This window comes from Pangasianodon hypophthalmus, chromosome 6 (assembly GCF_027358585.1).
Source record: "Pangasianodon hypophthalmus isolate fPanHyp1 chromosome 6, fPanHyp1.pri, whole genome shotgun sequence".
Lineage (NCBI taxonomy): Eukaryota > Metazoa > Chordata > Actinopteri > Siluriformes > Pangasiidae > Pangasianodon > Pangasianodon hypophthalmus.
In genome coordinates this window covers 3,511,967-3,536,599 of record NC_069715.1, presented here as the reverse complement: position 1 = coordinate 3,536,599, position 24,633 = coordinate 3,511,967, and the positions used below count along the sequence as shown (strand labels likewise).

The following is a 24,633-nucleotide window of genomic DNA, read 5'->3' as shown; positions in this document are numbered from 1 at the left end:
TACACTCAGAAGTGAAAAGAAGGATACGATAGATAGAGGTTTTCCCAAATTAACAGGATTTTCCTGAACATGTAAACAATTTATAAATAAATTCAGTTGTATCCAGCTTGCTAAAAGAGGCCCGTTGTTATTTGTCCAATTTAAGGTGGCCAAAAACACTTCATTTAATAGTCCATATTAAGTTTGACCACACCAGTCATATTTTTTTTACACCATTGTAAGATTTATTAAAAACATTCACTTTATTCGAACTCTGGATGTCTTGCGACTGTCTGGCAATGTTCTTTCACATCTGTTAAACATCTCTGTAGCCCATTTTATTGCTCCTGTTTACGCTTTTACTGCCTTTGTCCACCATTTTGTGTTGCTGGCCAGGTTGTGCTCCTGACATCTACAGTGTGCGTTTACGTCCATCCCTCATCTAACAGCCTTCACTGGAGCTCAGAAAGTAACGACTGCCTTGGGGATTCCCCTAAGAGGAAAAAGGCGGGGGCAGGTCAACATCAGTGCATTAACAATAATGAAACTAGGCTCCCTACATGCCCACTGCGACTGGTGGCCTCTTTAATAGCGCTGTGTATAACACGTCACCAACAGGCACGATCCATATCTCGTCTGTCACACAGGGGCTGTGCAAAAGGGCTGATAAATCATACACATTCGTTTGGAAAGCTTTCAGGCCACAATATGCATTCCATCCCAGTGTGTGTTTTAATGTGTGACAATTAAGATATATAGTATATATCTACTTACAACAATAATAATAAAAAAAAGCACGCAAACTTTATAGAATGTCTTAATGTATTAGTATTAAGATTTCATTGCAGTCGTACTCTTTATATTCCTGTCACATCAGCACAAATACAGTTTCACACAGCCAGACAGAGCACGATCGCTTAATAAAAGCAGAAAGGAGGTAGGACATGCTGTACCTTAAGTTAAACAAATCTGGTCCAAGGCTATTGTTAGAAATAGAAAGGCATTTTTTTTGTTGTTATTTTTCAGTTATTTGTCACAGCAACATCCTTCAGTTTATATCTGAGATTGTTTGGTAGCTGAGTAGTAGCAGGTTACCTTCATAGCAGGTTATGCTATCTTTTTTTCTTTTTTTTTTTTAACATCCGTTTTTAGATTACGGTCAGTGCATTAATCCGTGCTCTAGTTTAGGTACCCTAAGAATCCATTATGAAGTGTTCTGCAGATTGCAGTGCTGGGTCACATGTCGCAGCAACTTTCCACATAACAGCGCTGAGAAATATAAAAGGAAAGATCCGTGACTCAATAAAAGAACCATTAATGATCATTTTTGGCCTTTTTCCACCACACAAAGCTCGGAAAAAAGAAAATCTTCAGAAAAACAGAGGGTGACAGTGAAAATATTTCACTGCCAATTTTCCAACATTGTAACCTAACTAAAAATAACAACGTGACTATTTTTGGCGTGTATCACCCGTATGTGATGTGACGTCTCACTAACTATGTGCCTCTGAAGCCGAAACCACCTCCTCATCGCCAGAATTACACCAATTTCATCTGCATTACCAATAATAATAACTAACAGCTAGTCTGCAGCGCAAGCTAGGCTAGTTAGTTTCGATGCTAGGTAGAACTGGTAAGTGTGTCATTATGGTAACGGTGTGTGCATTTTTTTCAGTATGAAAGACACTCCAGTCAGTGCTAAAAAAAAAAAAAAAGTGTGAAAGCAACCCTTAATCTAAGGAGCAGCGTCACTGTGACCGCTAATGTGAGCTCTGAATTTGGTGTAAAATTAACTAGTACCACAAGTTCCACTGGACCCTGTTTGGACCAGTTGTTTTTTTCTGTAATGTGTAGTGGAAAAACACACCGTGTCACGTTACACAGCCTCATAAAGTGATAAAGTGACTGGTGCGGCTGGTGCGTACGTGTGTTCCACTGTGTCAACAACATGTGTGTGTGTGTGTGTGTGTGATGTTTCCATGCTGGAGTGCAGGCCCATGTTGTTTTAGTCTCTCTCTCTCACACACACACACACACACACATACATGGTATACTATACTGTAGATTTGTTGTTGATGATCTGATGAGTCAGAGCGTTCGAGCAGGGTAAACACTACGGTGCGCTGTAAGGGGACTCCGGGACGATGATTGGGAAACACTGGCATAGGCGATGTCCCATTGTGTGGATGTGGGTAGTGTTTCTGTTTGCGTGTGTGTGAGGGCTTGATAACATGCGGGCTGTGGAGAGACGGAGGCGAGGGAAGAGGTCGGGCGCTGCACGGGGCCCCCCTGTTGTCTGGATAGTGTTGCAATAATGCGATTTGAAAGGTTTCTCAGCAGAGAACATTTACATAGAGACATTTCCTGGTAGCTGTGTCACAGATGTAGCCAGTAAATGGCACAAGATTATAAATGAACATACCGTATACCTTCCTTTTGTATGTTCTCTTACTTAGTAGTGAGTTTTGAGCTTTTCACAATCACAGCTAGCCACTGTTCGAGTCCTGATAACCAACCTGGTGAGCTATCAGAGCTCTCCTCAGTGCCAGCAGCTTTTCCTCGACAAACACAGCATCATCGTGGGATTGTACTCTGGAACACTATGTTCTGTGTCAGCACTCCAGAAATCATGCAGTGTGTCAGTGTGTCAGTGCGCCCCCATTAAACAACACGTGTTTTGACAATACACATTGCAGCAGTACAAGTCATCATATTTTGAGATGTTCACTATAGGCTTCAGCCTCTGCCCCTCCCCCGTTTTCTGCGTACGCACGCAACACAGACCGAGATTTCAGCGAAAGCGACAAAGCAACATGCAAGCTGCAAATGTTCTCAACTGAATGTAAATCATGTAAGACGCAGTAAAGCGACGAATCCAAGTGACTGGCTCGTCTGATTCCTCTGACCAATCATATGGCACGACATCTTTTCATTCCCCCTCTCACAACTTTAGTTCCTAGCTGCTTTTAGTCCCTGTGTCCTGCGTGACTCAAAAAGAAAGAATAAAAAACATAAAACTGTGTATTCATCTTGTCATATACAACCTCTCTTAAACTGTGTATAGAGACATTACGAAGAAAAATAAAGCTTGGAAGAAAATAGCAAAGATCTCTAGAGAGTGTTTGTAGCAGGTACAGTTAGCTCGTGCTGCTGATAGCTAATATGATTACGCCTGAAACTTAACGTACATCCAACAACCGATTGTCACAATTTTTCACTTTATTAAATTATTACACTACATTTTAATGACAAAAAAATTGTACACTTTAGTAAATTCTGTGTTGTAGGCAACATTTTGGTCATGACTGTTTCTAATCGGAGTTCGATGGATGGTACACGCCCACGGACGATAACTACAGGCGCTCGGTCCACGCCCACAAGAGACAAACTACAAATGACACAACAGACTTGTCTCTCGCTAGTGGGAATGTAGCGAAACTACTCAACTACTTGGAATTTTCCAACCTCCGACTAGAGACTAACTAAAGAAACCGACTCCTCAACTCGGAATTCCAAAGTCAGGAAGGTCTCCTTAACCCTTAGCTCAGCACGTGACATCAACTCAACATGGCCGCACACAGCATCAACCGCAAACAAACTAGCACTTTTAAATGAGTTATATCCTATATACAAGCGTTAGCATTAGACCAATCAACTTACTAGCTTTAAATCTATAACACTGAGTAAACAGTCAGGTTAATAGACATCACTAATCACTGTTAGCTTGGCAGATTGCTAACAATCTCCCAAGCTAAATACAATATTAGCTCGAACGCACAGACATCATTCCGAGTTCTGACGTCCCATTTCTGAGTTAAATCCAGTGATTTCAATATACATTATATATTAAATGCCAAAGTAGGAATTTAAAACGTATTTTACAGATGACGTTACAGGCTTGTTAAAAGAATATCGTACAGGTCAGCAGACTGTACACCTTTCTGCTGTGTATACAAATCAAAAACCAAAGCTTTATAAAAGAAATGAAATAAAAAATAAATACAAACACAAATCTACGTATATGACATAACCACTAGTGGAAAAAGTCCTGAGAATCAGTACTGAAGCGATAGTACAGATAACATATTAAAATCTTACTCCTCATTAAAATGTCCTCAAATATTAAAATGTAAAATGGAAATGATTAAATGTTTTTTACGTGATGAAATTAAGTGAATGTCTTAATTGTTTTTGTGTGAAGAGTAGCTTTTATTACTTATCTGAAACTCTTATCAGATGATTTGTTTTTTGAAGCTCTTAAATTGAATGAAAACGTTCAATCGCTGTAAGTTTGTTGCTCATATGAACATCTAATGCTCTGTAGCTCGCTAATGAAATCATCAGAAGTAAAATATCCTATAAATACATAACCGATATTTACCATTAGCTAGAATTTGACTTGCTGCCAATTATGTTAGCTGCTGCAATCGATGCTAATTTAGCAAAGAAAACAGGCTAACAGTTAAATATACACTATATATTAAATATATGTTCTATAACTTCGTTATAGTATTGGATTACGTTATATAATTATAATACATATTATATTATACACCTGAAGTATAATACATGTCTTGATTTCCGTAGTGCCCTTTTTAATTATTATTATTATTTTTTAAATATACTTTAAGACATGCCAGAAGTGTTTATCAAGTGAAGCAGTTTTAATTAATAACAGTTTAATTCTTGAACATTTTGGCCAAACAATGCCAGATGGATATTATCTATTTTCCGCGACCTCAAACCCTGATGACGCTGCGCTTTATATTCCAAACGTAACATTTAAATCCATCTTCACTAAATGTTTTTCATGTTCATTTTTCAGAGTCACTCGAAGTTGTTGAGGAACTAGCAGAGGCAGATGGAGGGATTTTTATTGCTGAACTCTTACACTGCTCAGCACAACAGGATAGTGAAAAAAAAAAACTAAAATAGCACATTCACTCTTCAATTCAATGTTTTTTCGAACGTGATTCCAAGTAACATTTCTCACAAGTAACAAAATCTGGCTTCTGAGTAAGAGTGATATTCATAATGCTAATTTATAAATAGTAAATAATTATTATTATTTTATAACTGTATAGTTTTATAACCAATAATAATAATAATAATAATAATAATAATAATAAATGTTATCTAGAAGATGTCACAACCTTTTTTTTGGAAACTCTCATTTAAATATAATAAAAATTAAATAAAAAGAGATATCAAAGCTATCGTTATTTTTTTAATAGCAATTTACAAACTGATCGAAAGCAGCTGATTTTCAAATTTTGTACATTTTTTAGGTTATTATTAGAATTTTTTTGCATTATATTTACAATTCATTTATTTTTATTCTGTTCAGTTTAAAGTCATTTATTTTTATAGACATTGTAGATTTTAAAATGTTTTATAGTTGTTGTTGTTTTAAATAATAAACTTAATTAATTCTGTTTTGCTGGCAGCTGGTTATCAGACTGGCTGTATATCATGATATACAGTATATCGTGTACTGTGAAAATTCTGTGAAAAGTATGGTGATATTTTTATGGTGATGTTTGTTATGGGCTGGCCGTGGGTTCACTCAGGGGAAAGCTCAGTCAGTACAGAAAGCTCTGAAGCCGTGTTTGGACGGCTCAGTAGCTGCATGTACATGTACTCACATGTGTGCGTCACACAAGCCAGCTAATTGCATTCCAGTGTGCATTTTTCCCTTCATTGCTACTTGGCAGTGCATGCTTGTGCTTCTGCTTCTGCTTCTGCTTTCTTTACATTCCTGGTGACTTCCACAGCCTTTTTATATTAGTGATTTCTTGGAATAATGAAGCGTGATTTATTATTTCTGAGCTCTGAGGCTTTACGATCCTAAACACAGCACATATAAACAAAAAAGTCCATTGGCTTACAGACTAGTTCATCTTTGCAGTCAGCAAATATTAAAATGAATTGACATATGCATCTGAAATGTGGCCTGTTTTCAACTTCCTCCACTCACACACACACACACACACACACACACTTCACTGCTAATCACTTCATGCTCTGGCTAGTATGCTAATGTGGAGAGTTCAGCATTACCGTGGACAAACAATAGATGGCAGAATTGTTTGCTCTTCTGGATTATTTGCGTGTGTGTGTGTGTGTGTGTGTGTGTGTGTGTGTGTGTGTGTGTGTGTGTGTGTGTGTGTGTGTGTGTGAGTGAGTGATTTGTGCACTGTTAAGCCTACCAATGAGACACTAACCACATGTGACATGATGTGGGATTCCCTCATACTGAAGTGATTTAAATCTAAAAACAGAGTTCACTGTGGAAACTGTGTAAAGAGTGTATGTGTGTGTGTGGAGAGTGTGGAGTGTGTGTGGAGTGTGTGTGGAGTGTGGAGAGTGTGTGTAGTTGTCTCTCTATCTGTGTGTCTGTCCGTCTGTCTGAATGTGTGTCAGTCTGTCTGTCCATCTTTCTGTCTGTCTGAATGTGTGTCTGTCTGTCTGTCTGTCTGTCTGACTGTCTGAATGTGTGTCTGTCTGTCTGTCTGTCTGTCTGACTGTCTGAATGTGTGTCTGTCTGTCTGTCCGTCTTTCTGTGTGTCTAAATGTGTGTCTGTCTGTTGAATTCGACACTTTGATCACGTATAATGCATGCAGTAAGATTCTCCACGCTGACCTTTGACCTGTAGGTGTTGAAGGTGAAGAGTGATGCATGCAGCTGGAGTGTTATCTCTGTAAATACTGTGTAAAAGGTTACAGTAAGTCGTAAACAGGGAGAAGAGGGACATTCCATAGGGCTGATGGCCGCAGTGAGTACACACGCAGCGCTCGCTCTACAGGAAGCACACACAGGTGGTCGCTATGGCAACACAACAACTGTTTATCGTCAGAATCTTCAGTTGTGTCCGTGTGGAAATGAAAAGTCATTCCAATAAACCATCCTGCTTCCCGTCGGACTTCTGTTCCCTCAGTGTGTTTCCCTTAAAGCTCACACGGGAATGCCAATGTGTGCAACTACTGATCTATCTATCTATCTATCTATCTATCTATCCATGTGCCTTTCTGTCCCCTTGTCTCTTATCATTTGTGTGTGGGAGACAGAATGAGGGATGTGTGTGTGTGTGTGTGTGTGTGTGTGCAGATGGGAAAGCATCACAGACAGCTGTCGTCCCACTTCACTGAAGGCCACTGTGAGTCCGGGGAAAACATCCGGAGCGAGTGAGCGAGGGAGAGACAGCTGAAACGTGTCAAATGCTGGACATGTCGCATAGCTGAGAGAGGTGAGACAGCTGAGAGAGGTGAGACAGTTGAGAGAGGTGAGACAGTTGAGAGAGGTGAGACAGGCAAGAGAGGTGAGACAGTTGAGAGAGGTGAGACAGGTGAGAGAGGTGAGACAGTTGAGAGAGGTGAGACAGGCAAGAGAGGTGAGACAGTTGAGAGAGGTGAGACAGGTGAGAGAGGTGAGACAGTTGAGAGAGGTGAGACAGGCAAGAGAGGTGAGACAGTTGAGAGAGGTGAGACAGGTGAGAGAGGTGAGACAGTTGAGACAGCTGAGAGAGGTGAGACAGTTGAGACAGCTGAGAAAGGTGAGACAGCTGAGACAGTTGAGAGAGGTGAGAAAGGTGAGACAGCTGAGAGAGGTGAGAGAGGTGAGACAGCTGAGACAGATGAGAAAGGTGAGACAGCTAAGAGAGGTGAGACAGATGAGATAGATGAGAAAGGTGAGACAGCTAAGAGAGCTGAGACAGGCGAGAGAGGTGAGACAGGCGAGAGAGGTGAGACAGTTGAGAGAGGTGAGACAGGTGAGAGAGGTGAGACAGTTGAGACAGCTGAGAGAGGTGAGACAGGCGAGACAGTTGAGACAGCTGAGAGAGGTGAGACAGGTGAGAGAGGTGAGACAGGCGAGAGAGGTGAGACAGGCGAGAGAGGTGAGACAGGTGAAGGAAAGTCCTCTCAGGGGACAAAGTGGTACTGGGAGTGTTTACAGCTCACACTGCTGTTAGAGAAGGAAACCTGTCATGTGTGTGTGTGTGTGTGTGTGTGGTGTGTGTGTGGGTGTGTGTGTGTGTGTTTCTTATTCAGACCCATGTGATGTAAGAGCTGCATTCCTGAGAGACGAGTGGAGCGGATTCCTCGAGCGAGCCGCTCACAGGAGCGCAGTGCTGCTGGGGGAATGGAAAGCCGAGGGCCTCCCCCTGTTTCCACACTGCCATGATGAGAAAGGAAAGAGGCCAGTCATCCTGACAGGAGGCTCTGCCATGCGGAAAGGAAAGTAACACACACCATCACACCCTGCACGCTGAACTGAAAGTGGGAGGCGGTGTGATAGCACTGCCAGGAGGAAACACAACTACACACTGTATCAAACGGTTACATTTATATTCCACCACTGCGCTGCTGACTTCTCCGTTCTGATGGTCAGGAGGCTGTAACCTGCTCATTCTTACACCTTACTGTTTCTGTCCTAACGCTCATTCACAGTGACTTGTACAACAGACGTACAAGTAAAAACCATGTGTATTCACAGATATGGTGAAGTTTTCAGTAATATCTATGGAAGGAGTCTCCAGTGTCAGTGCATTGTAACAGTCATTACCACAGTAACAGCATTTTTTTTTTATATTAAAAAAGATTTTTAAAAAAGAGAGCCTGGTGAGGGAACGAGTGTTTATAGCTGCTATATTAAATGTAACTATAAACAGATAATAAATATGAAATATGAGTTTAATAATAAAAAATGAAATTGTTGTAGTAATTGTTGTTCATAATGAGGCAGATTCATAATAACGAACATGATGAATGTGCTTCCTGAAGTCATCATGAGTTCATGAGTTGAGTGGATTCCTGTGAGGGGGTTTTTGTTGCTGTGTCATTACTGTGTGACAAATTCCAATTGTCATCAGCGCCATTTCTTTCTGATTATTCACCCAGTTTAATATATCAGAAATGAAAGCTGTACTCGTTGTTCCTGGACAGAAATCTAAAATCTGGTTTTGAATTTCATTCTGCTTTTCACTGTGATTTTTTTTACCCCAGGTGAATGTCTTTGTGTTGTTGCTGTTGCTGTTGCTGTTGCGCTTGTGCCTGCATCGGAGGCATGTGTGGCATTTTGGAGACAGCAACCTGCTGGGTGGGTTTGTGTCGGGTCATTAAAATTCCAGCTCTCTCTCTCTCTCTCTCTCTCTCTCTCTCTCTCTCTCTCAACACGACGTGTTGGCTCACATCCATCCTCCCTGCTTCATGCTCGAACACGTTACAGCACTTTCTGTCCTAATCTCAGGTCTGTTTTTATACTGGATGAGTCTGGGATTAGTAGCTACTTCATTACTTCATTATATATTATGTTATGTATATATTTATAGCACAGTGCTTTTGAATGCTGGATTCTGATTGGTCAGAAGGTGTTGATTAGTTTACTATAGCAGCAGCTCTGACAATAGTGACATCTGCAAATCAAATCATAGGTTTTATTATTATTATTATTATTATTATTATTATTATTGCACTTGTTGTAATACTTTATCGTTTCTATAGTAACAAATTACACAGGTTCTTGTACTGTACCAGGCATGGAAAATACTTAATTGTGGGGGTTTTTTTTGAGTAATTGTACATCATTACTGTACTTAAATGCTATTTTTAAAAAATTGCTCTGCATTCATGTCAAGGGAGTAAAATAGACAACTATTTAAAAAATGCATAAACAAATAATATCAGTGAAAAAAGAGAATAATTACACTAAATATATATATATAAAATGTTTTAATATGATAAAACGTATGATCAAACATGTACAGACAGGATAAAATAAATAAAATAATAATATAATAAATTATATAAAACAATATAAAATTTATTTGCTAGTAATAGTAAGGCAATATAAAATGAAATCAAATGAAACGCTGTTAATTTGTCTTTGAGAAAAGGACATTTGCCATCAAATCTAAAGAAGCATGTTAGCTTTAAGTTTGGCAAATATGCTAGTTACAATGGTGAGTCAAATGAAAACTTTAAAAAAAAAAAAATTTTATATTTTGCATTGTTTGTCACAAACAGGTGTCACAAATGTTTAATTTTCCTACATAATCTCCATTTCGCTCTGTGCGAGTGTTTCAGCGCATAACGAGTGTCCCAATTCCTCTAGAAAAGAAACTGATTCAATTCATGTTGCATTTCTAAGGTTTCCATTTCATTTCACTCAACTTCGTAGATTTGTCATTGATGCGAGTTCAGTGTTCCTTCCAACAGGACTGGACTGTTAATTCATTTTAAAAAATAAATGTCTGGATTGTTCATTTCTGATCAGTTAAAATATTTACTTTTATTCTCGAATACTTATAGTATAGTATATTTAAACGTAAATACTTTTTGACTTTCACTTCTAAAAATAACATTTCTCCACCTCCTCTTTTTCCACCCCTGTATGGTGCACACTCCATTTAAACAGATTTTAAAAAAAAAAACAAAAAAAAAACAAACACAACAAAAAACATGGAATTGTTGATATGGTGAAGTTTTTCTTTAGGAGACTTTAAGTTTTCTGACATCTTCAGGACAGAGGAGTTTACACCTTTTTTTTGTCTTATTAACTTCAATTGAGAAAAACTCGAGGCTGGTGAAGGAAAGCCTGTTTATAGCTGCTGTAATGTGTCACAACAGGAACGTTCCATAACATAAAAGCAACAATAAATGGATAAAAAGTGCCAGGTGTTTTTTTTTTTAATTAACTGGCACATAGCTGTGTTATAAGAGGATTAAAAAACTTAATGACATGCTGTTAAAGGAAATTAATCCACTTCCGTGTGGTATCAGTGACTCCCGTCATCACACCACTCTGTCGATGATTATTGATTATTTTCCTGTAAGAGCACGACTCTGAGTCTTTTATTCCTTACATACTGTCTGGTTTAATTAAAACCCAACTGCTCCCTGAAGGGTTGGGCTTTAGGCGTGCTATCAGTTTGCCTTTTGTTTTCACAATGATGAGGCAGAAGACAGGGATGAGTCATGCTGTTACGTAAATGAGGCAAAGCTCCTGAAGGGAGGTGGATCTGAAACCTTGTGTTTGTTATGAAGGGGCGTCCTGTGGTCAAGGAGAGAGATGACTTTGGCTTTTCCAAATGTTTTGCCTGACCTTTGACCCTTCGTTTTCCCCACATCTTTGGTGGCCCTGAGAAAAAGGAGCAGCTTTGATCCGAGCTTTGCCCACTGGGTGATCTGCCCCCATGTGTAGCTGAGCCCAAAGGGGGGCGTGTGGGGGTGGAACACCGCAAGAACACGCCATTGTTTCCGTCTTCCTGTCTTCTTTGGGCAACGGCACAATGGGAGGCTCTTTGTTTTGGCTGACCTCTCCCTTTTGACCCAAACGATGACTCCAGGCCACAACCTTCATCCTCCCCCTTTCTCCTTCTTTTCTTTACTGCAATCCCTGAAAGCCCTGGGGCCTCAAAAAAGCTCTCTTCAGCTAGCACTTGTGTATGTCTGGTTATGGGCAGTCAGCTACTCCATATAAGGCAGGTCAGAGGGTCAAATCCCCAGACGTCCTCTAAGCAGACAGAGGCAGTGTGTTTATAAAGCATAAAATTAGGAGCAAACTCGACAGAACTTGAAAGGAACCAGACAAGAACCTAAAATTAGTGCGCGATCCCAAATCAGTGATCGTCCAGTGAGTTGGAGGATATTTCTGGTGTAGCAGGCTTGTTTATTAACCTGCTCGGTACAGAGATCTGAAATATTGCTCAACAATTGACAATAATTAACACGTCGCTCAATAATCTACCAATTATGCTTCACTGACCACTAAGGTAGACGCACCGTATCAAGACTAAACGTTTTTATCGTGAGGCTGAAGCGGTGATACAGTACGTATCCAAGATGAGTTTACAAAACTGTCATAGAAAATCAACCATCATTCAGACAGCATTCCTCGAGCTAGCGCATTGTGCATGTTTCTAAACAAAAAAAAACATTTCTGACTTTGGTTGTCCTTGGGAGAAGGCGGGAGAAAACGTGAAGGACAAGAAAATATACACGTGAGAGTCTATTGTCTTGACAAACTAATGACCGGATAAAGCTAAGGACTGTTTTTGTTTGGGCAAAAACAACTCTGATGTCATCCTAGACAAAACTGGTACATCTTATATCTCTGGATATTGAGACATACACATAATTCGCTCTTCTTATTGGTTGTGCTTTGTAAAGTTTAGTGTAAAAAGGGTCAACGTTTACTTTGAGTAATCTCTGAGCACAGCGCCAAGGCGTCAAATTCAAGCACTTGGCCAGTACAATTCCGACCTTGTGCTAAAACTTGTGCTAAAACACGTCTGGCTGCAGAGAACGATTGCAATCCACTCGTAGCTTTGCAGTTTAGCAGTAAAAAATAGCAGGATTCTTTTTTTGGGTTTTTTTTTTTTTGCATTTTTATTAGTTTCACTTGTATACAATCACGTGACACACTTAAAATTACAACCGAGGCCCCATAATCCCTAAAAAAGATATGAAACACCACATATCTATTATAGAGACATTTTTATTGACTGTTTCTGTTTAAATGTATCAAAAAGGGGCCAAAGTAAAGGGAAATGAGTACTACTCAGATGGAATTTTTTTTTAGATGTACAGTATGTGTGTTAAGTAATGTTGCTCGAGGAAGTTCGTAGTAATTATGATTAATTCACACTGGATAAATGATCTCAGTGTAAATCACAGAGATGGGTGTGTGTGTACACAAGGTTTACACTAAAAACTACACACACCTCAGTTTAATACAAACTAATCTTTCTGACCTTTATAATAATATAATCGTTTGTTGTAATGCTGATTACTGTGCATTTGTGCTTGAGCATTAGTAGGTCACATGACCATAACATGTCTACTTCTCTGAATGCTATATCTGTGCTAGGAATTCAATAACTTAGTTGAAATCTATGGAAATGTCACTTCTCTGACACATTCGAATATTTTTATTGTGTGTAAATCACACAATAATAAGCTAAATAAATTCTTGGCAATAACCAGGTAACCTTATGCTTTATGGAATATTCCCTCTCAATAAGCTGGCCCTGTGTGTGTCCTTGTAATTACAGTTGTATTGACATGTTTAGTTTGTAAACGTATTGCAGTTAGAAACTGTTCCTCGAGTCGCTCCTGCTTTGTGTTCAGTGCTTATTGTGTGCTCATGGGAATGTACAGACGTCACTTCATTTCATTCCAGGTTTCAGGGTTGATGGAAGAGGACACGCGCAGACACGTTCATCCACGCACGAGCACTTTTCCTTTGGCCTTGTGATCGAGGGGAAAAAGTTGAAACGTCCACAGCATTTTTCCCTTTGTGTTAATTCAACATAAATATTATGCAGAGAAATCTGGATACCCTTCAAGAAAATAGACATAACTGGATACATAAAATCTGTACAGAACCTGTCATTTAACTCAAATACATATTTGGCAAAATTATTGGCACCCCATAGAATATTTACAAGAAATTCAAACTAATTGTCAGCCTTAAGCAATGGTAATATTTTTTTAATAAGTGTGCTCAGTATATAGGAACTATCCACACTCTGTGGCATGCTTATCTTTTACACCTTTAATGTGTAACTTTCACCTGGAAATATGGATTATAGTGCACCTTTCAAAAAAGATTAAGTACATAAGCTTTAAGAGTACACAATATGCACCTTTCTAGGTTAAAAAAAAAAAAAAAAAACATAGTGAAGGTAGAAAGGATAAGGGTACCACCACAGAGACAAAGAATGGTACAGTTTTTTTCTGAGAGTGCAGTATATTTTTTTTTCTGAGAGTGCAGGATATTTTAGCTCAAAACCTGGTCGCTCGGCCAGGAAGTTAACATTTGTCCATATTTTTCTATGAAGTTATTGACTCAACATAGGAAAGGACACCAAATCACACAAAACTCCAACTTCAACCATGAAGGAAAGTCCAAGATTAATCTTCAACTATCTTCAACCTTATTACACATTACAGGAAGAGACTCAGCAGCGTCATTCTCTATATCAATTATGCGGGGTGCCGATAATTTTGAAACCAGTATTCTGCAGGAGAAATGGGACTAAGGATATATTACATGGGGAAAACCAGTAAATAAGAGCATGCTTACATGATCAAGAGTAAAATATCATAGGCCTATGTGTTATGCCTTTACTGCTTGTTTTCAGAACAGGTGCCAATAATTTTGGAGTTGACTGTAATTCTGTTTGACAATGTACCTAATGGCTTTAACTTTATTTTTCGAAATAGGAAACAAGCTTAAGCCATGTGATTATGTGATTTCAAGGCTGACCAGTATTGGCTGAACATCAAGTACAGAAGAAATTCAACACAAGCACAGATTCAGCATTTCCTCTAGCACTCGAGTTTACAGAGTTACACCCGCAGATTTTATTTGTTTTACACCACTTGTGTGTAAAACACCAATTTTGTGTGTTACACCACAAGATTCATACCTTTAAAAAAACGTGACATGGCGACAGTCAAAATGTGTCTTTCTTATAAAATCATTTATAACTGAACTCATAACATCACTCATAACGAGTGTGTCCTTCTTATAACATCACTTATAACTCATAATATCACTTATAACATGTGTCCTTCTTATAACATCACTCATAACTTATAACGAGCGTGTCCTTCTTATAACATCACTCATAACTTATAACGAGTGTGTCCTTCTTATAACATCACTCATAACTTATAACGAGTGTGTCCTTCTTATAACATCACTCATAACTCATAACAAGTGTGTCCTTCTTCTAACATCATTTATAACTCATAACATGTTTGTCCTTCTTATAACATCATTTATAACTCATAACGAGTGTGTCCTTCTTATAACATCATTTATAACTCATAACATCACTTATAACATGTGTCCTTCTTATAACATCCCTCATAACTCATAACGTGTGTCCTTCTTATAACATCACTCATAACGAGTGTGTCCTTCTTATAACATCACTCATAACATGTGTGTCCTTCTTATAACATCCCTCATAACTCATAACGAGTGTGTCCTTCTTATAACATCACTCATAACAAGTGTGTCCTTCTTATAACATCACTCATAACAAGTGTGTCCTTCTTATAACATCACTCATAACTCATAACAAGTGTGTCCTTCTTATAACATCACTCATAACAAGTGTGTCCTTCTTATAACATCACTCATAACTCATAACAAGTGTGTCCTTCTTATAACATTATTATAACAAGTGGGTCCTTTTTATTATATCAGTATGCTATTTAATCTCTCTCTCTCTCTCTCTCTCTCTCTCTCTGTTTTTAGCGCGCATCTGTTTTGGGCATCTTCGGCGCGTGCGCTTGGCTTCGTTCTATCCCACGGTGACCGCTGATAACCTCTGTCCCGGTTCTTTACCGCTTTACCGGAAGGTGTCACGCGCTACCTACATAATCGACGGTGCTCTATTTAACAATGCACAGATCCTCCTGTGGAGCAAGCTTCCTTAGAGCGGACTCCATTATTCCCTCACACACACACACACACACACACTATATCCCACAGGAAACTGACGAATTTGTGAATTTATTTACGGTGTATTCGTTGAGATCAGTTTTAATGAGGCGTGTTTTCTGTGAAATGGGATTATTTACATGCATGACGTGGTTTTGTTTGGTTTTGTTTGGTGTTTTTATTCGTGATTAAAGCGATCAGATTTGATCTTTTTAATGTTTCTCCTCGCTTCATACGTGCAAAAACCGGTAGGGTGAGTCAACTCGCACGCGCACGTCGCTCAACTTCCTGGTCTTTTTTTTTTCCCTCTCTCTCTGTGCTCCCGGTGCTCTCACAAGCCCCGCCCACTGAGCTCGCGAGAGCGAGAGAGAGAGAGAGAGAGAGAGAGAGAGGGGGAGCGCGCGCACTGTCGGTACAGCACTCCGTGATAGATGTGCGTTTCGTCCCCGAGAACAAGACAAGGGGGAAGAAAAGGAAAGAGCGTTCGGTCCATGCGTGAGCGCACTCGTCACGCGCTGTCCTCTTCTCCTCCTTGTCGCGCGGAGATTCGCGGACACGTCGCTGACACGCTCATGCTCGAACGGGAGAGCGACTTGAGCGGACGGCGCCGTGGGAGAAACCGGAGGACCGCAGGCTATTCACAGGTACGAGCAGAGCAGAGCAGAGCCACCGAGCCGCGCGCGCGCCCTCACGCTCACCCTCACCCTCGCCTTTCTTTCAGTGGTGAATGAAAGGGAACGATTTTCAACCGATTCTCGTTAAGTCTTCAGAAGTGGATATGTCATGCAATTCTCTTTATAGTGTTTAAAATCCGGTTTTGGCCGGGCGAGCTCGCGCGAGGCGGGTGGGTGCTTTTAACGGAAGCCAGTATGTGCTACGTGCGGAGTCGCTCGAGCAGCATTTCACCACCGGCACGTAGGCAGAGTGCGCTCCAGAGCCAAGAGATCTGAATCAAACCCACACCATACGACATGTCCTCCCCCCTGAGAGCGACGTTTACAGCGCCGGTGATTATATCGCGCGTGTAGGCTCCGTCCTGAAGCGCGCGCTGTTCCACTGTAATACTGTGGAACGACTCGAGTGGTCGTTTCTGACAGTGAGCGCGCAGCAGCGTCCTCACGCAGCGCACTGCTCAGCACGGGGTCGCGGTTTGAGACGCAGGCGCGGTGTTTACGAGCCGACTCGTCGTTTCCGTTTCACTTCAGTGACCCCGTGTAGGTTACCTCTCGGTTCAGATGAAATGAGTATGAATCACTCCTGACCTGCTGAACCGAACCTCACGAGCACGCGTGCTGAAAACGGATGACTAATATCTAGCGCGTGCAGAGTCTTATCGCTATGAGTTGACGGTATATTTATGTTTTTGTCTCACCTTCTTCTCATAGAGTTTCTCTCTCTCTGTGTGTGTGTGTGTGTGTGTGTGTTTAGAATCCATGGAGAAAAGTTTAGGAATGATGCCGGAAGCGGAAGAGAGTGGAGCTAAAGTGTTGGGAAGCCTGGCCATGGGCGACGGGGAGTTCTCGGATCGCCGGCTCGGGCTCGTGGACAAAATCCCGTTGGTGAAACCCTATTTCAAGAAGAAGCACGCGCAGAGGAAACTGGACGCCAAGTGCCTGCGGGCGCTCGATGACCCCATTCTGAGCACGATACTCAGCTCGGACGACCTGGTGACCGGTGATGGCGTTTTCGTGCCGCGGAATCCGCCGCCGGCGTCCGCGCAGCCGAGCCTGATGTGCGCCGCGGCCGTGGCGGAGGAGGCGCGCGCCGACGCGACGGCGGAGGAGCTCGCGGCAGGCGAGCAAAAAGCGACCGGCGCGACGAGAGACTCCAGCGAGGCGTCTTCGCGCGACGCTGCGACGGCGGCTCGGTCCTCCTCGGTCCTCGAGGCGGCGGAGAAGGCGGCTGCGGCGGCGGCGGCGGTGGCGGTGAACGGCGTTGAGTCGTCCGCCGTCGTGCTCGGCGGTCACGGAGAACTTTTCCGCGACAAGAGCGACGAGGCCTCTTTGGATCTAGTGTTCGAGCTGCTCATGCAGCTGCAGTATCACACGCGCCAGGACGACGGCGTGCACATCTGCGTGGATTTCTTGCGCGGCGCGTGCCTGTGTGGCAGTGAGTGCGCGCGGCACCACACCGCGCTGCCCTACCACTGGCAGATCCGGCGCGCGGACACGCGCGTGTGGCAGAGTGTAGCCGAGGACGCGCAGGAGCAGCTGGAGAGACTCTACTGCAACCCGGACAATGAACAAGTCCGGCTTAAATTCCTGTAAGTGCCACTTCATCTCAAGTTTGCTTTCTGGCTGTGTTCTAAATCACAAACTTCTGCTCTATATAGTGTGCATCAGCAGGGCCCTAAAGACTGAGTCAGAAACCTGCAATTTCATATATACACTTAGCTAAAAGAGTGCCTGTGTTGTTGTTGTTGTTATGTTGTGTGTTCTAGCTTTCTAAAGCAATTCTTTAGACCCTTTGGAACCTTTTCAGAAAGAGAAACCCTCTGTTTTTTTAGGGTTCTACATAGAACCTTTCATTTCCCCCAAGAGAGACTTTTTTTTCTACATTCATGAACTCTGGATAGCTTTCAATCTTATAATTAAGACATTGCACCTACAGAGAGGGCGTGGCTTCAGATAACCTTGTGGTGAACTTGGAACGTGCTGTTGAATTCTCGATTCTGATTGGTCAGAAGATGTGCTCATCCTAATACCTTACTGTTTCCATAGTAACGATGTACACAGGGACTTGGAAGTTTGTAGCTGCTATAATGCAAGTGCTAACTTGTCATGCGGAAGTTCCACAACATTAAACGTAACTAAAAATGGATAAAAAAAACATGATATGTTGTTCATTAATAAATAAATAATTGTAATTGTTGGAATAAAACACTTCAGTACATGATATTGTAGGAAAATAATCAACTTCGGGGGGGTAACAGTAACTTCGCTTCATCACACCACCCTGTCGCTGATTGTTTTCCTATAACAGCATGACACAGTGTTTTATTCCTTACTCAGCCTTCAGTATAGTGCACTGTAATAGTTAAGACATTGCTAGAGGTCAGTCACGCGTGAAGTACGTCCAAAAGTAAATGCTGTTGCAAGTCAGGAGTGTTTGTGTGGGTGTGTGTGTGTTGCATTATACTACAGTACAAGTAGGCAAAAATATATTACAATGCAAGATATTTTCACGATACACAATACGTAGCATGATAGTTTTTCTGATGTTTTGCTAATAAAAAAAAGATGAAATTATTAGTATGAAAATAGATTCTACTATTTCATCAGTTACGCAAAACTCAGAAAAGTCTCATGATGTAATAGCAGAATATTACTTAACCCTGGGTACAAGTCTGTTCTTTCTGAGAGAAGCATTCAGTTAAAAATTATGCATTTTATATGAATATATTGGTTTTTTTTTGCAGTATATGAGCATAATGATACACAGCGTGGTGTAGTTAATGTCAGGTGTCACTCTGTTGTTGCTTGCTGTAATGAGGAAGTGAATGGACGTTTAGAAAAATGTGTTTTTGCACCTGTCGTTTCAGTTTATTTATTATTTTTATTATTATTATTATTATGTGATGCATATCAAGTATCGTGGAAATGTTGGGTTTTTTTGGGTTTTTTTTTAGTATCATGATATTTTTGCCATATCACAACCACACATCTATAATTGTAATAAAACAATTACATTTTTAAGTGGCACTTGTTTACACTTTGTGTGTGTTCCAACTTTACGTCGTAGTATTGCGATTTGAAAAACCGTAAAAAAAAAAAATAGTGTGATATGATATTTTGGTGGGATCGCTCACACATGAGCTGGAGCAGCAGGTGTGTTGAAGCAGGTAGATTGTCCATATGACTGAAACCAGATGACTCAGACTCGTCCAAATGAGATAGAACACACTGAGGCGGATTATAAAGCATTATAGTGTGTGTGTTTGTGTGTTGGGTGTGGCTGACACTCACAGGGTTACAGAGGAAAATGTGTGTGTGTGTGTGAGTGTGTGTGTGTGTGAGTGTGTGTGTGTGTAAGTGTGTGACTGACGGGAAGTTTAGACTAAATTTTGCTTGTGTGTGAGGTGTGTGTAGTCTGTTCCCTCTCTGCTTGCCTGACGCTGGCAGCCCTGACATGGGGAAGTTAAGTAGTTGAATGACCTGTTTCTCTCTTTCTCACACACACACACACACACACACACTCACTCACACACACAGAGTCACTGTGACCATGCTCACACAGAGAGAGCCTCACATGGACAGTATGTCATTGACGCAGCTGTACACTGCACTCGTGTGTGTGTGTGATGTGTGTGAGGGTCAGTGGCATGCGGATAAATGAGGCTCCTACACGCACATGTGCCCACACACACATATACATACACACACACACACACACACACACACACACATTCAACCACTCAACGAGTTCATGCAAATTCTGTCCCGAGTGTAGGAAGTCGCACACATGCTTCTCTCAATCACGCTCTTTTTCACACACACACACACACACACACACACACACACACACTTACTTATGGATTAACTAGCTCACCACACAGTGTGGAAAACTTTCCCTAACCAACAGGGCCTTATTGTTTATCCCTTCTTGAGTTAGAGATGTGCGATACGGCAAAATATATTGTATCATGATACTTTTTAATATTTTCATGATACCTGATAATGTTAATGAAAGTGAGTGCTATCAGAACAAAAGTGTTATCCAAACAAAGCCTAGTGTCAGTCCGGGTTGGGCAATATGACGATATGGTATTGATCCTGGAGTTACTGTTACCACCCTGAAGTTGATTATTTTCCTTATAACAGCACATCCTGAAGTGGGTTTTTCCTCTTTATACCACAGCAAATTTCTGGCAAGTCCAGCAACATTTATTCATTTATTTATTAGAACAAGACATTATAGTTTTTATCTGTTAAATGTTGTGAAACGTTCGTGAAACAACTCAGTTCCTGTTCTCACTTCGGTTATAGCAGCTATAAACGGCTGTTCTCTCACCAGTCTCTCTTTTTTTCTCTCTCTTGAAGTTAATAAGATGAAAAACAAACCACAGCTTGTCATGTTACAGAGAAATTGCTTAAAAGTGTAAACTCCTCCATGCTGAAGATGTGGAAAAACTTACAGCTTTAGCGCTGACACTAGAGACTCCTTCCATAAATGTTGAATAAACCTCTCGTAACAGAAAACTTTACCATATCAACGATCACACGGGTTTTTAATGTTTATCTGTTTATGTGGCACATCTATTGTACAAGTCTCTGTGAATGAGCTGTTGCTATAGAAACGATAACATATTATAATGAACGCATTACAACTTCCTGACCAATCAGAATGGTGAACTCAGGAAATCTTAATGTTAAATAAACATCACTTCACAGAAAATGTCAACATATCAACAGTTACTCTGTTGTTACTATAGAAATGATAACATGTTATAATAATGACAGTAACAACTTCCTGTCCAATCAGAATGGAGAACTCAGGAAATCTTAATGTTAAATAAACATCTCCTCACAGAAAACGTCACCATTTCAACAATCACTCAATTGTTTCTATACAAATTTATAATTTATTAGAACGAGCAAATTAATGTAAATTAGCTTATGCGGTGACCAATCAGAATTGAGAATCCTGCAGCACTGTGGCACATTATAAATGATTTCACATGGAAATATGACATGATTAGTACAAAAAAAGTTTCTCCCAGCTTTAAATGGAGTCTCTTTCAAGCCTGGAGATCTTAATGTAAATGTAGAGCCGCATATGTATGAATGTATGAATGTATGTATGAATGTGGGAGGAAAAGGGTGTTTGTTGCTGAATGAGTGTGAGCGTGACACACTCCCCAGCTTCTTAAGAGCAGCCTGGACATTTTGTCATGGAAATCCGTCCATACTATGGCGACCGTTTGGCTTTCAGTGGAATTCCATTCTCCGTTAAACGCTGTGCTAATTAACTACGTCTCTTTGACACCTCAGGAGCACCTGTGAAGTGTTAAGAGCAAGCAAGCCCCCCTACTGTGTGTGCGCGTGCTTGTGTGTGTGTGTGTGTGTGTGTGTTATGGACCCCTAGGGGGCATAAGCAGGAGATAAGAACTGGATTGTTTGTGGGTGTTTGCAGTTGCCAGCTGTTTGTTTGCTGCCTGGTCAATATTGCAGCTAATTCCCGGAAGGGATTTGAGTAACAGTGTGTTAGCATGTTTCTGTGTGTGTGTGTGTGTGTGTGTGTGTGCGTGTGCGTGCGTGCGTGTGTGGGGGGTGGGAGTAGCACGGTTTTGGGGGTGAGAAGGCATCATGTGTTGAATATTCAGACCCCTAGAGCTGTCTTCTGTAAAAGGAAAATATGAGGAAATAGTTCCCTTTAGCCAAAATATAGCTGATTAGCCAATAGCTGTGATTAGCTAATAGCACTGTAGCATGTATTTTGCACCAACTATCCAAATTTCAACACATTATAATGATATTTTGATTAAAAATGAACCACAAATATAGTCAGTCAGCTTGACTGCATGTGTATGGTGTCTTATGATTGTTTTTTTTTTTAAACTTCTCTACTAGCTACAAGGCTAACCTAGCTAACAGTAAACGGTTAACAGGATAGCAATAACTACAGATTAATCATCACACATTCGCCTCAAAAGTTAATCTTTGTCTCAGTATATAATTGTACATAAACATATATTTAAAAAAAAATAACATGAAACTGAGGTTATGTAATCCAAATCACTTTTAACTGCTGAGTCAGGAAGATGGCTGCCGCTGCTACTGATGTCATTTTTTATTTTATTTATTTATTTTTTTGGGGGAAAAATGTGTCAGAAACCGTAAGTCAGTTCACTGAAGTCAGTTTGACATAGTAAATATGCGAGAAAGGTTTGAGGACTGTAATGAATTAGAATCAGTTTGCATGATGCTAGCCTCATAGCTAATATGCTGACTGAGATGTTAGCTATGTTAGCTTTGTGTAGAATTTCTGGGTAGAACTACCAAAAGACGCAGCGTTTAATCAAAAATATGTTGCGTAAATAATTTGATTTGGTGTAAAACGATAATTGTTTGGTCAAATTATTTTTGTATTTCATTTTCCTTTAGTTTTTACTTGTTAGCCTACGCAAACGGGCTAAGTTAGAGTTAACACAGATTCCTTCAAACTTGAGCAAACACAGCTCTGAAGTTGAAAGATATCAGTGTGTAACCAGGAGCTGACCACTTCACAACCCCTGTGTCACACGAGTGTGTGTGTGTGTGTATGTGAGAGAAATGCTGAGGGCATTGACCTTTGACTCATATGATTTGGTTTCCGTGAGAACGGTAGCTATGGAGAGGACTATGTGACTCTCGCTGCGTGACTCCCGCCAAGTATCAAGGGCATGGTGACCTGAAACCAGGGCGTTTGCGTGTGATAACGTTTCAGTGTGTGCCAGCGCCCGTCTGTTCGTGTGTGTGTGTGTGTGTGTGTGTGTGTGTGTGTGTGTGTGTGAGAGAGGGAGAGGGAGAGGGAGGATGAGACAGCATGTGAGACGAGCTGTGGAATTGCTCACCGAGGCGAGGCCACTCTGGCTTCTCATTAAACACAGTGTGTCCTCTCTAACACACACACACACACACACACACACACACATGCACACTCTCTGTCTGTTTCTTTGTGTCACAGCTTTGTGACTGTGTGATTGTTGGTCCCAAAAGGTACACACACACACACACACACACACACACACACACGCACATTGACACTTTCTGTGGAACACCGCGTTTGTGACGTACGTGTACGTGTGTGTGAGATGAAACACATTGTCTCTTCCCACCGTCGTTGTTCCGAGCAGAGTGTGTTCCCTCCGTCCCTGAGTTCAGGAACTTCATGAACCATTCCAGAGCCACGCTTGCTTACTAGCTGGGTGTCTCACGAAGGAGAACTCTCCAGCCCAGAACGGAAACAAAAAGGGGAAGCTGGGAGTGTCGGCGGCGGCTCCTTCACTCCCTCTGATCTCCTCAGGAGGAAGAGAGGAAAGCCCTGAACACTTCCCGAGCAGCTCTCATTCACACGCTTTTATTACTCCTGTCACCTTCAGCACTGTTTATCAACACCACTAGACGTGTGACTGCCTTAACGTTTTCTTGTTGTTGGTAACATCTCACATAGTGCACCAAAAATTAATCACATGATCCTCAGTGCATTCATTCCTAATTGATTAACTTATGGATATTTAAATCATATTTATACTGCTACTACTACTACTATTATGTGTATGTAATATGAACAAAAATAGCGTATTGCAGTTAGGGGTGGGGCGATATGACAAAAATATCATATCACGATTCTCAAAGACGTTTCTACGATACACAGTGTGTATCACGATGTGCAGATTTATTCTCAAACTGACAGCAATTCAGTAGTGTTGCGTTTGAAAAAATATAGATATTTGTTTATTACTAATAAACAAATTTATCATAAATATATTCATACACAAAAAATTAACACTAAAAAAAGATTTTTTTTCAATTTTAAAAGCTAAGCACAAAATGTTTACATCACATCACCTGCTTCCACTGAGTTTCCAATTATTAAAAATTTAATCAATAATTTCTTATCAGTAGATATAATGATATCCACAATATTTTAGAAAAATATATTATGAAATAATATATCATAATATGAATGTATAAACTAATAAAACAATGACAAAGCCACATTAGTATTTTTTTTAAATGACAAAGACACATTTATAAAATTATTTTAAATATTCCAATCCCACATTTATAAAATTTTGTTAAATTGCTGTGTTAATAATAAACAAATACATTTGTATAAAGATAAATATATTTATATATAAATATAAAACTGCACACAAATGAATAGCTTTGTTTACACAGCAGGGCTGATATGATTGGTGCTGGGCGATAATACTACGATGTGAAATCAGTACTGTGATAAATTATGCCGTGAATTAAATGATACTTTTCTGAAATGTGAAAATCGTGATATCTTTTTATAATATTTTTCAGTTTTTTATAACAATTTGAATCATCTGACCAAATTCTGTACTGAATCTTTTGTAAAAAATGGGAGAATGTTGACTGGTCACGTGTCTGGAAATCAGAATTTTAACTGAATTTAAATCTTTTTGGACTAAAGTTAGATTTAAGATACTTCTTGTCGTCGTGATTTAAGCATCCTGTCTAAACCCA

General features: G+C 40.4%; 1 protein-coding gene across 2 annotated transcripts in view; it reads left to right on the top strand.

The window, feature by feature from the left end:
• Nucleotides 1-15,788: 15,788 nt before the first annotated feature.
• tiparp (TCDD-inducible poly(ADP-ribose) polymerase) overlaps nt 15,789-24,633 on the top strand; it is a 30,179-nt gene continuing 21,334 nt past the window's right edge. The window contains exons 1-2 of one of the 2 annotated variants that reach the window (XM_026927330.3): nt 15,789-16,080; nt 16,865-17,699. In XM_026927330.3, coding sequence (XP_026783131.1) covers nt 16,870-17,699 — 830 coding nt within the window. In that variant the 5' untranslated portion in view covers nt 15,789-16,080; nt 16,865-16,869. Of the gene's footprint in view, nt 16,081-16,118; nt 16,651-16,864; nt 17,700-24,633 lie in introns of those variants that run through there. The other variant, XM_034305276.2, reaches the window with a different exon arrangement.